This window comes from Canis lupus, chromosome 13 (genome assembly GCF_003254725.2).
Source record: "Canis lupus dingo isolate Sandy chromosome 13, ASM325472v2, whole genome shotgun sequence".
Lineage (NCBI taxonomy): Eukaryota > Metazoa > Chordata > Mammalia > Carnivora > Canidae > Canis > Canis lupus.
In genome coordinates, this window is record NC_064255.1 from 4,503,500 (window position 1) to 4,518,835 (window position 15,336).

The following is a 15,336-nucleotide window of genomic DNA, read 5'->3' on the forward strand; positions in this document are numbered from 1 at the left end:
GACACACATGAGAAGTTTTAAGTGTCCTAGGTTTTTTTCTCCCCTAATTTCGTTTTGCATTTGGAGGAATGGACACTCAGGTTAAGAAATTTGCCCAAGATTTTACAGCTAGAACAGAGAGAGTTCTTAGAGAAGGGATGTGAGTGAGCCCAACACTTGATAAACCTGTGTCATTGTCTTAGCTTGGGTTTCCTAGACACAGCCGCATGCAGAATGGTGGAAGAGCTCAGCCCTGCATTACACCTTGGAAAAGTACCCCAGTGCCAGGTCCTTAAGAGAAAAATAATGCCACATGTACACGACATGACCATTTTCAAGCCAAAGAAAGGGAACAGGTTCTTCCCTCACAGCCCTCACAGTAACTAACCCTTATGCCTTGATTTTGGAACTCTAGCCTCTAGAACTGAGACAATAAACCCCAGTTTGTGGTACTTTGTTATGACAGCCCTTAGCAACTAATACACATCTTAGCAGAAACTGTGGTTCTGACCTTAGGCATTAAACATAGTACAGCCTTTTCCCCCATCACTTCACAAGCCTGCAACCCTCCCACTTCCACAAACCCAGGGTCTTTCTCAAAGTGCTAGTTTGTTCTACTTAACCTATTTAAATCTCAAATGTGTAAAATATCTATATAATAATGTTGCACTGTTATTGAGTGCTGCAGCTCCAAGCCCATTTTCCCCAACAGCCTATGGTGCAATTTTCAGAGTGTAACAATTTTTAAGGAAGATCAAATTGTATCAACACTGCATAAAAGGGGTGGCGGCATGGGGAGTAGCATTATGCTACTTGGGAATATTTTCCTCAAATGTGAACTTCTCATATCAGCTTTACACTCTAATGCCCCCCCCCCCGAAAGCCTAACTCTAAACCCAGTTCTTAACCTGGCAACATGAAGTCAACGTTCATAAACATTTTTAAATGATGCTTTTCTTTCGTGAACCACTACAGTGCTCCTCCCTCTCTCAGCAAGTTGTTGCATCCTCGTAGAATTAGGAGAATAATCAACCTGAAAAACGCTCTTGCTTCATTTTGGTCTTAGAACAGTAAGGAAAACTATCTTAAGAGGGTAAGTTTAAGTCATGAATTAATGCTGAGGGACATTCTCAGAGATAAAAGATACTGCACCCTTGGTTTGGAAATTCAAGAGTTGCATCAGTGAAAAATAGACTTGGAATATGGAACAGAGAAAACCCCCAGAAAACAATTGTAAGACACAGAACAGATGGGAGGAAATCCGTGAAATCCAGAGAAAATTCCTAACCCTTAGTCAAGTGTCTCCCCCCTCCCACCTTCCTTCTACATCCTGCTAAAAATTGAGTGGTGTCAAGGGTATAGGCACAGATAGTCTGGCACCATTATTTAGAAGAAGCTGATTTATCTGGGCCTAAATTTAATCTAATATCCTACTAGTTTACTGTTAAGACTTTCTTTTGTACTCTTGCAAAGTCTGTGTGTGTGTGTGTTGTGTGTGTGCGTGCGCACTCGGGAAGAATACATGATCACTTCACCTGTCAACTGCAGATTCTTAACACTTTTCAATTTTCTGTAACTGATCCAGTGGCAACCTTCTCCAACGAGGCCATCAACTGCACAGGGTTTTGACAAGCATAAGCAGCGTTACAGTAGAACCAGGATTTGAAAGACGATTTGACAACAGAATTGCTTTTGAAGCTATAGTTAGGTCAAGGAATTCAGGAGTTCTGGAACATGTTTCTTACCTGCTCCAAGACAACACACAAAATGAGCATGTTGGGTAAATTAGCCCTTCTATTCATTGCCTATTTTTAAAAAGTTTGCCCAGTCCCAGTTTCCAACAGATAAAACCCAAATTCTTCAACTGTATCAAACGCTGGTCAGAGTGCCTGAAGCCTGGAGTAGTTTTGTGTTCCCCCATCTATACTCCATTCTAGGTGAAGACCTAAACTATGATGAAGATAAATGTAGTACCCACAATTTGTAGTTAAAAAACAAAAAACAAATTTCCTCAGTAACATTTAAGAGCAGGCACTGTTTTCAGGTTAACTTTAACTTGCCCAAATGGATGATCATCCATCACCAGAATTTTAAACTTAAAAAGGCTTTCTTGTTTCTATACCTTCCCATCTTGAACCAGCAACAAGCTAGGAAAAAAAAAAAGAAATTGAATTTATACCATTCTTATTAACTCAAATTTGACTGCAGTCCCAGAGTAAAAGGCTCCAGAAATCATAAAATATCAAAACAGTCACCTTAAAGCTGGTAGATTATTTTAAGTAGGTATAGATTAGCTTCCAGCAGTGCCAGAAAAAGACCAGAACCAGTTGTTTCTTATTCCTAAGCTAGTTTTATTCCCATTATGAAAGCCTGAGTGTGCAAATATACCATTATTTTGCCTTCATTATGGACAAGACAGGAATTAAAGTATTTGGAGGATTTATTCACAAGTTGAATGTGGAAGACTATGAATTCTTCTCTGATCTTATACCTTGAAGCCAATTAAGTATTTTTACTATATTGTTGGTCAAGTTGCTAATATCTATAGTGAGAAAATACAAAGTCCCCAACAAGGGACAAAAAAGATTGAACAGTGGCTTTTTAAATACAATATTTGCATTGAATATTACAGTGCCCACAATTACTTAGAATACCTACCTTAACTTATATAAATCAATTTCATTTAGTCTAAGTTTAAACTTCAAGAGGCTGGTAAATTAATGGATCTAGAAAACATGGCCCTGGAAACCTCTCAGTGCTCACATATATATTGAACATCATCAAAATCTTCCACATGTAATGCCCAGCATCATTTTACCAGATTTGCTACTTTATAATAAAGATTCTGAAAGAATACTCGCAAGTTAATATAAACAAAGTTGATATGCAGAATTACCCTTTCACGATAGAAGCCAAAGTAAAACATAAGGAGGAATAAAAACATTTTATCTTGTGTATTCAGAATCACACACAAATTACCTTTACAGTTCAATTTACTATATAGAAATCATTTGGGTTTTATATTTTCAGTTAAATTCTGAGCGGAGATTACAATATTGTAAAAAAAAAATTGTTACATTAATTCAGTACTTTTTAGCATACCAAATTGAAATACATTAAGTTCAAACTTCAAATTTATGGCAAACAGTCTTCAAATACAATACAGACATTTCTCAAAGTTACCATCTCATTCACATGTGATATTTGCGACTCTTGAGCTATAATACATAGAACTTTCCTATGACTATGGCAAAGTTGACATGCCATGAAGCTCAAAGCTGTGTAGTCAAGCCAAGGACTCAAAGTTGTACCATTTTGTAAAAAACGGTTTGTCATTTCTGGACCACAAAGCACAACATGTAAAGGAAGCTGGGAATAATTCCTCCACTTTATTATGGTTTAAAAAAGTTGCATGTAGCTTGGAACTTTGCATAAAACCCCATATTATACCTTGGTAAAGTCCAAGGGTAATTACAGAGGACAATGGACTGGGGTCTTAAATTTTATTATTAGAACCCATGAAATTCAAATGGGCATCAATCAAATCAAAAAATATTAAGCACCTACTGGTTTAGATTGAAATTTATTAGAGATTCATGATCAATTTCTTTCCACCTTGAAATCAAGGTGTAAAAACCAGCTATTAAGTGCATTCCAAACTTCTCCTATGTAGCACAGGTAGAATTTTCTGTCTATTGGCACCAAAGTGAAGTCACATTTCCTCTTGGGGAGACAGAAATTCCACATCTGAACATAGAGTAAGTTAGGAAAAAATGACCCCTGTTGTTTATTTTATTACTCTTGTGATTCTGAGGTCTAGGATTACTAATATACTAGCAGTGAACAACGCAAACTCCTGGCAACAACTGTCAGGTTAGTAACACTAACTCCCTTCCCCCAGTCACAAAATTTTAGTATGAAAAGAATTAAAATTACAAAGCTGAACAAATGGGAAATAAGAAACTAAGCATAACTAAAACAAAAACTCCTAAAGTTTGAAATCATTGCAATTAAGAAATTGAGAACAGGTGTGCTTCACCCCACTCCCTACAACTCTGAATTTAAATAATATTCCGTGCAAAAGAGCATCAGGTTTCTGGATATAGATGTAGCCCTTCTCTAAGTTTTAGTGCGTTGCAGAATTCTCTGCGATTTTATCCCCCCCCCCCAGTTTATTCAAAGTATTTAATAGAATCTTCCATTTCAGCCGAAAGATTTGTAATTCAAAGATTTACTAAGGTATTCTATGCATCCTATCTATACAGAAACACCTATTAATTATTACAATTGGTTTATGCAGAATTAACATTTTTGGTGTTAAAATTGTTAAACATCATGCTTATCGCACATCAACTCTCCATGAATCTGAACTTCACAATGATTTACCAAACATTTTACTTAAATTACTATTTAAATAACTGAAAAAAATGTACTGAGCCAAACTAAACTTAAATGGGCTATAAAAGAAAAAAAACCTTCAAAACAGTCCATATACACATCTATTTCAAAACTACCTTTCCTAGCTAGCCCCTTTCCCAAAGTTTTAGCCTGAAAAAACAGTAAAATCTACACAAAATTTTATTGCAATCATACAAGTGTTACATTAGGTCAAATACAACAAATACTATGATGCAATTTTACATTTATTAAACTACAGTTCAAAGCACAAATTTACACATTCTAAATACACTAAACATATCTAATGAAGTCACACTAGTCTTCCACTGACATTTGATATATCTGGGTGAAAGACATTTAATTTTACAAGACTTTTTAACATGAATCCTTAGTATAAAAACTGTGTACTTGTATGTAAACGATTTAATGGGGAACCCAATTAATGGGCTTCCATCTCCACTAAGTCATCCATTTTGTTGCATATTTTATTTTAAACGCTTAAGGGGGTAGGACAAACTGGTAAGTTTAAATCTGGATACATTATCTAAATTTCCCAATTACCCCCAATGAATTATAGATGAAAGCTGATTTCGTCTGGTCCCAAATAGCTATTACTAATAGATTTTGTCTCCAAGAGAATTAATAGAGTAAGATTGTTTGAATTTGTTTCACACTGGAATGTAGACCAGACAAGCTTAACCTGCAACTTCAGATCTCAAGAAGCATTAATGCCTGTTTAAGCTTCAGAGGAAAAGCTATCTTCTTGGCTCAGCTGAATGCAAGGCACAAAGAAGAAGTTCTTCATCATTGTGTCTGAAGTAAGTCCAGCATCTTGCATCTCATACCTGTCAAAAAAACAAAACAAAACAAAACAAAAAAACCCCCAAACCCCCCAAAAACATAAAACCGTTAATTCTGAGTTTAAGCATAAAGACCACATGAACACATAACAAATGGACAATGAAATAAGATTATAAAATAACTAGTCCTCCAATAACCCTTAACAGGGGCATTTTGCTATTACTTGTGAGGCATTTGTCACAGAATTAAAATTATTAGCCGACATGTTATGTCATCTTGAATATCCAATCAGCTTTACGATGAAAACAATACCTTACCAATCGCTAAATGACATCATGTAGTAAATAGCTGGCCTCTGAAAATCATTAAAAGCAGATGGTTCATGGAGAGAATCTGCTCCCATGTTATCAAAGATAAGCCAATCTCCCACATTCAGCTCAGGAAGAAGACAGCTTTCCACAATTTGATCAAGCTCATCACAGGATGGACCCCAAAGGCTGCTTGTAAACAGAGGCTCATCTTTCTTGTATTTCTGTCAGGAGAAAAAAAAAAAGTTTTCTAAATTAAGTTTTTAACTCATGTTTATTTCATGCAGGTATTGAATTTGAGGGTAGATGAGAATATTTTTTACTCTATCAGATTCAATACGCCTATGAAAGGCAGGCTTGGAGCCAGGAGCATTGGTTTTCCTTCTTAACTCCATCTAAGGAAGATAAATCCTCAAAAGGGAGCAATATTCCCCATCTTAAAAGCATTTCTCCAAAACTCGGGAGGCACCTTTTAAAAAAAAGAGCTCAGTTTATAAATGCCAAATAAGTTGTTGTTATACAACTTGCCTTGTGAACCTCTGGAATGGTATTTAAGTCCTCAGACAGTTTACTTGCAAAAGAACCATAAATACCATCATTCATATAATACATGAAGGCTGGTTCATCACTTCCGGTTTTTTCTACTGAAATAAAGCAGAAAAATGAAAATGAATTTACATTAAAATATCTAATAAAGCTAACTATGCAAGGCATAGCCGATTGAATATTTATAGAACAGACTTACAGGTTTCACATTTCCCAAAATATTTAAATCAAATTTTAAAAAAACCTGATGTATACTGACATACCTCAATACTGTCAGCCTAAAAAAACTGAAAACATACTTCACAAGGAAGACGACCAATGAACACATGAAAATATGTTCTACAGAAGTCACCAGGTAAATGCAAATTAAACTATAATGAGTTTCTACCCACACCTTTAGAATGGATAAAATTAAAAAGCGACCACACACAAAAAAAAATCAGTAAAAGTGGGGGAACAAACATATATACCATCAGTGGGGAGATAAAATACTACTTTGAAATTTTTAACATCTACTCTGACCCAGCAATTCTACTCTTAGTCATTTCCCCAATGACTTACACAAGAATGTTAAGTTTTATTCCTAACAGCTCAGAACTGGGAACCAAATAAATATTCATCAGCAAAGAGAATGGATAAAGTCTATTCACAGTGAAATATTAGCAATAAAGATGAAACAAAAGCAGCTCAGATATTTTTTAATCTTTTTTTAAAGATTTTATTTATTTATGAGAGAGAGAGATAGAGAGACAGAGAGGCAGAGACACAGGCAGAGGGAGAAGCAGGCTCCATGCAGGGAGCCTGACATGGGACTCGATCCCGGGTCTCCAAGATCAGGCCCTGGGCTGACACTGGTGCTAAACCGCTGAGCCACCCAGGCTGCCCTCAATCAGATATTATACAGAGTTGTCCTAAAATATATGCTCGATGATTCCATTTATATGAAGTTTGAGAGCAATCCAAACTAATCTATGGTGGAAAAACCTTCACAATAGTGACTGTCTAGGAAAGAAACGGAAAAAAAAAAATCCTAAGAGATGAAATTTGTTTCTATAGGGATGTCAGTATATACTTTAATTTGTCACATTATATGCTTAAGATTGTACTCCTTGTATAAAAATTTATGCCAAAAACCAACCCTAAACAGATACCAAACTACAGGTTAAGTGGTTTGGTTAACTGCTGGGATAGGAGTTAGCTATTCGGGAAACACCACCTTCTATGTATTCCAGACTTAAGCAAACATATGTAGTATACGATAATGGGAGCTAGGTTTCTCATTCTTGGGAAAGTTACAATGTGTAAGGAGAAAAACAGAATGCAGCCTGTGATATACTACTGCATGCCTGGCTTCTGATATATAGTTATGTGTGCTATGGATATATATGCACACACACATTTCCCGGTTCTCCTCAGTGAGAAAGCTTGGATGAAATGATGTATCAGTAGTACTGAATACAACCAACTCCTTTCTTGTTTTTTCAAATACCACTCTTTGTTAAAATGAACTGGAGCTCCTTGGAGAAATGGCCAATTCTAGGACTGAGGCAGGTAAAGAACCTGGGTATCTTGATGTACCATGAAGTAAAGAAGTGCTCAGGCAGTGATGGAGGCATGTCATAAGGACCCCAATTTTGGATAGTAAAAAATAATTGATTACATACTGAGTATCTAGGAGTTTACACTAATATAAATAAAGAGAAGGGAAAGCTATTCTTAGACTAACAGTCAGAAATTCACTGATGTTAAAACTAATGGGGTAAAAGTATGAAAAGAAAAAAGGTTATTTATAAATTATCTTTCCACTTCATAATACAGAAATCCACCGACATCATGTTAACAAAGTGATCAAAATGGGAAGTTCCTGGTCTTTTTGTAGCTCTTCAACTTCAAGATATTTAAAAACTCAAAAGAAAAACTTATCCTTACTAACTGAAGGAAAAACAGTTTTCTTAACATAGAACAGTACTTTCTACATTTTTTTAAAATAAATTTTTATTTATGATAGTCACACAGAGAGAGAGAGGCAGAGATACAGGCAGAGGGAGGAGCAGGCTCCATGCACCGGGAGCCCGACGTGGGACTCGATCCCGGGTCTCCAGGATCGCGCCCTGGGCCAAAGGCAGGCGCCAAACCACTGCGCCACCCAGGGATCCCACTTTCTACATTTTTTAAAGTGGTATTTGTCAGCAAGAAACAAAGTCTAGTACTTTTTTGTTGGTTTGACTAGAGACAGATTAAGACTTTGTTGGCCCTCATTATATAAGAAAGTATAAAGTTAGGTTCTCCATGTGAACCATCTGACTAAGAGGAACAGGACAAGAGACATTATAGTAACATACTGGTTCTTAACAAGATAGGAGAATCACCTGGAGGAAGCTTATCTAAAAGCTTATCTAAAATACACCTATCTAGAGGTATGTGGGTAGCTTAGTTGGTTAAGTGACTGACTGGATTTTGGCTCAGGTCAATCTCAGGTCATGAGATTGAGCCTGGCCTTGGGCTCTGCACATGAGCATGGAGCCTGCTTAAGATTCTCTCTCCCTCTGCTCTACGCCCCGCCTCCCCAATATGCACATAAGGTCTCAATTATTTGGGAAAAAAAAAAAAAAAGTAAATAAAATAAAATTAAACATCAGAACCAAGAGTTAGATTCCGGAGGTCTTATGCAGTGTTAACTTCACTATGGCATTTTTGAAAAGCCTAGCTACCTACAGCTGGCTAAAGATCACCCACAATGTTATAATCCATAAATGTCCATGTCCTACAATATTTTATACTTGACTAGTATAGGATAATTGCAATTAGTTTGAAGATGAATTTAACTAAGAAAAACAAAATTATAAACTTCGTAACTTACCTCCAGAGGGAAATTTATCATTTTCAACAACTTTCTTTGCAATGATATTAACTGCAAGTGTAAATGCAGAAGACACATAGTAGCTTCCAGGTTCTGAGATTATCTTAATGCCAGATCCTTCAGGAAAGTAGACATCCAACAAAGGGCTGATAACATGATTAACCTATGAATTTTAAACCCCACATTATGATTTCAATATTGAACTAGATAATTCACATTAAGAGATGGATATATTTCCTAGAAAACTTAAAGCCATAGTTCCAGTTATAGACCAGAAAGCTTAGCTATTTAGCAGTTACCTTCAAACAATTAAGCAGGCTTTTGAGGCATCAAAGTTTATATTATCAGAATGGCATTAATTTAAAAAAATTTCTTAACACCAAGGGTGAATGGCTACTGTTGATTGTTTCTATACCCCTTAACACTAGCAAAGGAGCAACACATCAAATCAGTTTGAGAGACGGAGGGCACAGCAGGAAGGTGAGTAGTAATGTACATCTCGATAAAACAACTTAAGCTGTCTAAATAATAATTTCATTTGTGCCATCAAGTACTCCATAAGAGCAGAAACACAACTGAATACAAACTTTTTGTAAGTTATGCTACAGAGTTCAAGGAATATTAAGCCTTTCAAAGTGGGGTAGGTCTTCTCATTGCCTCTTCACCTTCTTAGAATCAAATTTTAAGCAGATGTTTTAGGGTTTATTTCCTGCTGTTGTTATACCATTGTCTATATCTACCACTTAAGCAGAGAGATTATTCCAGTATTCCATCCACCGAACAAAGTTTACCTCTTCCAACTGAAATTCAGTTCCTGTGAAGCCTCCACCAATATCTAACATGTTCATTGTGAAACCAAATTCTCCCTAGAGATGGAAAAAAATACTTTAAATGCTTATCCAAACTGTCATGACTACAAGGACATTTCAAAAACCCCTTCCCAAGGAGGTAAATAGAATCTGTTCTGATCTTTAGTATAGCTTCAGTTTTGGTATCTACCAATAAAAGCAGGTTTATTCAGTGTTGTGTATATACTGTCTTCCTAACGATGTCTGTACTGTCTTGTAGACATGCAAGTAAGTTACTATTTCATCCCTTTACCCACTTAAAAACCTTAAATATTATCCCGGAGGGGTGCCTGCGTGGCTCAATCAGTGGAGTGTCCCACTCTTGGTTCTGAGCCCTGAGAGGGCTCCATGCTGTGTGGAGACTGCTTGTCCCTCTCCCTCTCCTCCTCCTCCTGCTCTCAGGTGCACACACTTGCGTGCACACACTCTCTCCCCCAAATAAATGGTAAATAAAATCTTTGAAAGACAAAGGAAAAAAGAGGAAAAATAAGTAACACCCTGGCTTAAAATATCAAAATAACTTAAGGAAAAAACTTACAGCCATGTCAAACACACATCGAGCATCAGATAGAGCGTGTACATATACTTGAGATTCTTTGCAAGCACTTGAAACATGAAATCTGGAAGAAAGAGAGTAATAAATTTAAAGCAACAGCAAATTTTAGACACCCTTCCTATAATTCTTTTCAGTTCTCCTTCACCATATTGACACAGTATTCGCAATAACCTTATTAAATACTTAAAGAATTGGAAGCACAGGCCTCTAATTATCCAAGTTATAATAACCTGCCTTTCAGAAAAGGCAATGTTTGGGTTAATACTTTAATTTTATAAAGAATTTTTAACAATGAGTTATCAGGCTTTATAAATATCAGATAAGGACATGCCTTTCTGTATCTATAGTAAAGTAACAAGCACCACTGATAAAACTGGGTCACAAAATCTGTAATTGGAATGTATAATTTTATCTGGCCAAAAATAAAAATGTCTATTATGAAATACAAATGAACATTAATTCAGCTGAGTATTACTAACACTTATTAGTATTACTTATTAAGAGATACTTATCAGACATTCAAAACAGAATACCTAAATTTAATCGAATATGGTTCTATATCCTGATTGTGGCAGTAGTCACACAAATACGTTAAAGTTCATGAAGTATAAAACCAAGAGTCAATTTTACTGTATGGTAACAAATAGAAATATGAAAACTCTCAAATATATGTCATTATTTGTCACTTAAGGGAAAATTAAACTTAACAGTCATGATTCTTTATCCATCTTTATGAACAATTTAAAAAGATTTTGCACTGTAATGAGATTAGCAATGGACTGGTGACTCAAAAATTTGTGGAGCTTTGTGTCCAAATTTGACTCAGATCACAGTTCTGAGATTATGATCAAATCATTAAATCTCTCTGGGTCTCAGTTTTCTGCGCACATAAAAATCAAGAAGGTAAAACAATGTCTGATTTACTGGCGTGCCCAAGGGATTGAAAAGGAAAAAAAATTTAAAGATGGGGAAAAAAAATAAAATGACAACTCAGATGAATGCCACTTTGGTATTCATTAGAATTCTAGTACAACCTTTCCCTTCAATTTAAAGGAGAGGTTTTACATTATGAACTTAATTGAATTTTTATTTACTATTTTTTCTCTTAATTAGGAAAGGGGAGGTGCATGTATAAAGTTATATGAAGGTTAAGTCATATGTTTTACCTAGACTAAGAAAATATGTATTAAACTGAAAGTTGAATCTACTAGAGTTCATGCAAATAAAGTCTCAAAAAAAATCATCAGAACGACAAAGGTTTAACATAAAAATAGAAGTTTAAAACAAATACTCACTTAACCCCAATTATTTGGACATCAAGTTCCTTAGCACATTCCAAGAGATGCCTACAGTTCTTCAGGGTAGTGCCAAACTTCATGTTACCCTCTTCGCCTCCAATATTATCTTCTGTTGCAATATGTAGTAAGACCCTAAGAGAAGGGGAAGATGATTGGGGCAGAGTTGGTTTACATCATCATCAGCACATGTGAAGCCTGAAGATTGTAGGAAGTATGTTGATTATGTTGCCAGTGCTCCCAAATCCAGCGACGGTTGAATCAAGTGAACCTAACGAAAAACAATCCTGTACAGAGAAAAAACTAGCCATTAGGGCCTAAAGCATGAAGCTTACAAGGATGGGAATTTGGAAAATGCAGGAAGTTAAGACTCTGTTGTAGCAGCAAGAGTCAGTTGGGCTCTGTAATGAAAGACGACATTACTTTCAAATGAAGTCCATCAGTCCGTAAAACCACCTAGAAAGACTAAATTGAATAGCAATGCCATCATTGTCTTTCAGTTAAAAATATCAGGGCTTTTACACGTTTCAAGTCTCCTAAATTGCTCCAGCTAGTTAATCTTCCACCACCTACTCCTATTAATCTCCTCCATCTTACAAAAAACAAGCAAGCTTGGAGTTATCTTATGTGTCTAAACAGTAGCCTTTTAGATACTGAGTCAAATCTACTCGATATTTTCTTCCAAATCATAACAACCAAGACAAAATGATCGAGACTATCTCAGGAGATACTCAAGTAATTACAAACCACTAAACCCCACAAATATACAAATGCTGTTTGTAAATTCCTTCCCCCAAGGAAGTCCTAAGGAATGACCGATGGTCAGAGATAGTCTCATAAAAGCAAAATTATTCTTCCTATGGGTAGAATCAACTCTATTAAGTATGTACCATCCACTTTACAGTTAAACACAGTAACCCCATATCAGGGCTTATCTTCTGAAGATCATATAACAAAGATTTTTTTAGAGATAAGTGGTTAACTAAATATTTCCCCAAAAGGCCTTTATGAAAAACAAAGGTTTCCAGGGTAATCAATCTTGTCAGGACACCTAGGAATACCAAAGTCAATAATAAAAAATGTACAAGGAAAATATGGATATGATATACATTTTTAAGGAACACAATAACCCATTAAAAAATAAGCAATTTTGTACATATTAATACAATATGCTTTTAGTATATCCTAAAGTCTTGACATACCAAATCACAACCATAGTAAATTTGCCTTTTTTGCTCTTTAAAAAGTAAACTTTTTAATAATAAAAAATCTTGGGATACATGCAGGTACAAGTAAAAAAGAAATTAAACTTCCTATTCAAAGAGAAGAGTGGGTTTAAAAGAGAAACCCTTCAAAAATGTACAGACTAGGCTCCTAAAACACTGTCACTAAGGACAAATCACTTAGAAACTACAGCCAAAGGAAGATTAAACCCTCAGCTAACTAGGAAAAACAGCTGACCAATACACATCCTATTCCCAACATGACAAATAACTAGTAGGGTTGATGTATTTTCATAATCACATCTGTGGCCCTCATTTCATCATCCCAACAACCACATTTTATTCCTTGAATTAAAGATTATAAATTCATATTTTAAACTGTCCTTATCTCATCCCAAATCTACAAACAGGATCCGAAGAGGGTAGGCAATAAAATGCCATTTTCCATATAGGAACTTTAAATAAGTAAAAAAATATTGTAAAAAAAAAAAAAAAAAAAAAAAAAATATATATATATATATATATATATATATATATATATATATATATATATATATATATATATATTGTAATATATACCACTGCTCTACATAAATGTCCTTTTCCCAGGCCAAAGACAAATCCAAACCCTAGGTTGTAAAGTAATATTCACATGTACTCAGTTTTACACTTACTTGGCATTTGGGTGATTACGTGCAATTTTCTTCAATTCAACTTCATTGTCACATGTCATGGTGTTCACTCCAATTTTTGCTGCATACTTTATTTGAGACACTTGTTTGCAAGGACTTATGTAAATGATGTTTTCTGGAGATACACCCAATTCTTGCACTAAAGCCATTTCAGTCTATTAAAAAAAATTTAAAGCGTTGTTTAAAAAGTAACATTTCTATTATTTTTCATTTAATTACTACTTTATACTTTTTTGGGGGGGGGGGCTAACCTCAAATTATATAAAGTTAAATTAGGATAGCATAATGTCACAGTTCACATATCCTGGTAATGCTTACTACACTACTGTTTAAAAGCCTTCAGGGATCCCTGGGTGGCATAGCGGTTTAGTGCCTGCCTTTGGCCCAGGGTGCGATCCTGGAGACCTGGGATCGAATCCCACATCGGACTCCCGGTGCATGGAGCCTGCTTCTCCCTCTGCCTATGTCTCTGCCTCTCTCTCTCTGTGTGTGTGACTATCATAAATAAATAAAAATTAAAAAAAAAAAAAAAAAAGCCTTCAAAAAGGTCGAACTATACCATCAGAGAAATCTCATGATTTACAATTAGCTTGTTGTCATCAGAAATTAATGGTCTAGCTGGCTCTATCTAGCCTAAGAATGAGGAATAAAAAGTTCTTGATTAAAGATAAAGCTTTTCAAGTTTCATCTCACTGAAACTTTCCTTTCATTGGTACACCTTAAAAGTTTGTAAATTTCCATTAGGCTGCAAATTTACACAAGAGTTTAAAAACATCCAAAAGTAAAATTACCTTGCAATTTTTCTAACTGCTGTAACTAAAAGTTAAAGTGTGTTCTAAAATGTTGCTGTTAAGTGACTAAGTAATGAAAAATACTTACTTTACTGGAACAAGCAAATCCAGTTCCAAGAGCTGCCAAAATCTCAAGTACAGCTGGAGTGGAGTTGCACTTTACTGTGTAGAATGGCTTTATCTGAGCCACTATGTTCTGCCACTGACTGTGTTTCTTCACAATCTTTCCAAGATCTCCCACAAAAAATGCATTTTTCCCTGTCTATTATGATCATGGGGAAAAAAACACAAAAGAACTATTGAAAATAGAGTACCACAAGTAGTAACTCCCTCTTTTCTCCACAAAAGAGCTAACCTATTCTTTTATATACACTACTACATTTAAGGCTTAAGAGTAATTAAGCAAGATTCAGCACACAGGGAATCCAAGTACCTTTTTCTTTCTTTTTAAACTTGATTTACTGTGCTAAGCTGGCATGTAAAATATTCTCTGCTTTTTTAAAAAAAATTATTATACGGATTTTCTACTTTACAACTGCCTCAAATTTGGGTGAGTACAGAAGGAGAGCACCGGTTTCCCTCCATGCTTTCGTAAGCTATTTAAATATGTATCTCCATTATAAATTGCATCTAACAGGACAGTAAAACAACAAAACAATACTAGGAACCAGTGTTTAAGGAGATAAAGTTGAGGGCAGCCTGGGTGGCTCAGCGGTTTAGTGTCGCCTTCAGCCCAGGGTGTGATCCTGGAGACCCCGGATCGAGTCCCACGTCAGGCTCCCTGCATGGGGGCTGCTTCTCTCTCTGCCTGTGTCTCTGCCCCCCACCCCATGAATAAAATAAATAAACCTAAAAAAAAAAAGGAGACAAAGTTGATACCCTACGTATCATAGAGATGACAAACTGGAATTTAAAAAATGTATTAGTACACTAAATGGCAGATAAACCTGAGTAAGAATATTCTTCCCTCAAAACTTGAGATTTTCAGGGTGCTTGGGTGCTTAGTCAGTTAAGCATCTGCCTCCAGCTTAGGTCATGA

The 15,336-nt window shown here is 35.7% G+C and overlaps 1 protein-coding gene across 6 annotated transcripts in view; it reads right to left on the bottom strand.

Annotated features, from left to right (window-relative positions):
- Window positions 1-2,401: 2,401 nt before the first annotated feature.
- Window positions 2,402-15,336, bottom strand: part of AZIN1 (antizyme inhibitor 1) — a 32,048-nt gene continuing 19,113 nt past the window's right edge. For 4 of the 6 annotated variants that reach the window (XM_025450078.3, XM_025450079.3, XM_049093302.1 and 1 more), the window contains 9 exons: window positions 14,386-14,559; window positions 13,489-13,661; window positions 11,592-11,726; window positions 10,279-10,360; window positions 9,684-9,758; window positions 8,893-9,055; window positions 6,015-6,130; window positions 5,496-5,710; window positions 2,402-5,222 (listed from right to left, as the gene is read on the bottom strand). In XM_025450078.3, the coding sequence (XP_025305863.1) occupies window positions 5,114-5,222; window positions 5,496-5,710; window positions 6,015-6,130; window positions 8,893-9,055; window positions 9,684-9,758; window positions 10,279-10,360; window positions 11,592-11,726; window positions 13,489-13,661; window positions 14,386-14,559 (1,242 nt within the window). In that variant the 3' untranslated portion in view covers window positions 2,402-5,113. The remainder of the gene's footprint in view (window positions 5,223-5,495; window positions 5,711-6,014; window positions 6,131-8,892; window positions 9,056-9,683; window positions 9,759-10,278; window positions 10,361-11,591; window positions 11,727-13,488; window positions 13,662-14,385; window positions 14,560-15,336) is intronic. The other 2 variants (XM_025450081.3, XM_049093303.1) reach the window with 1 other exon arrangement.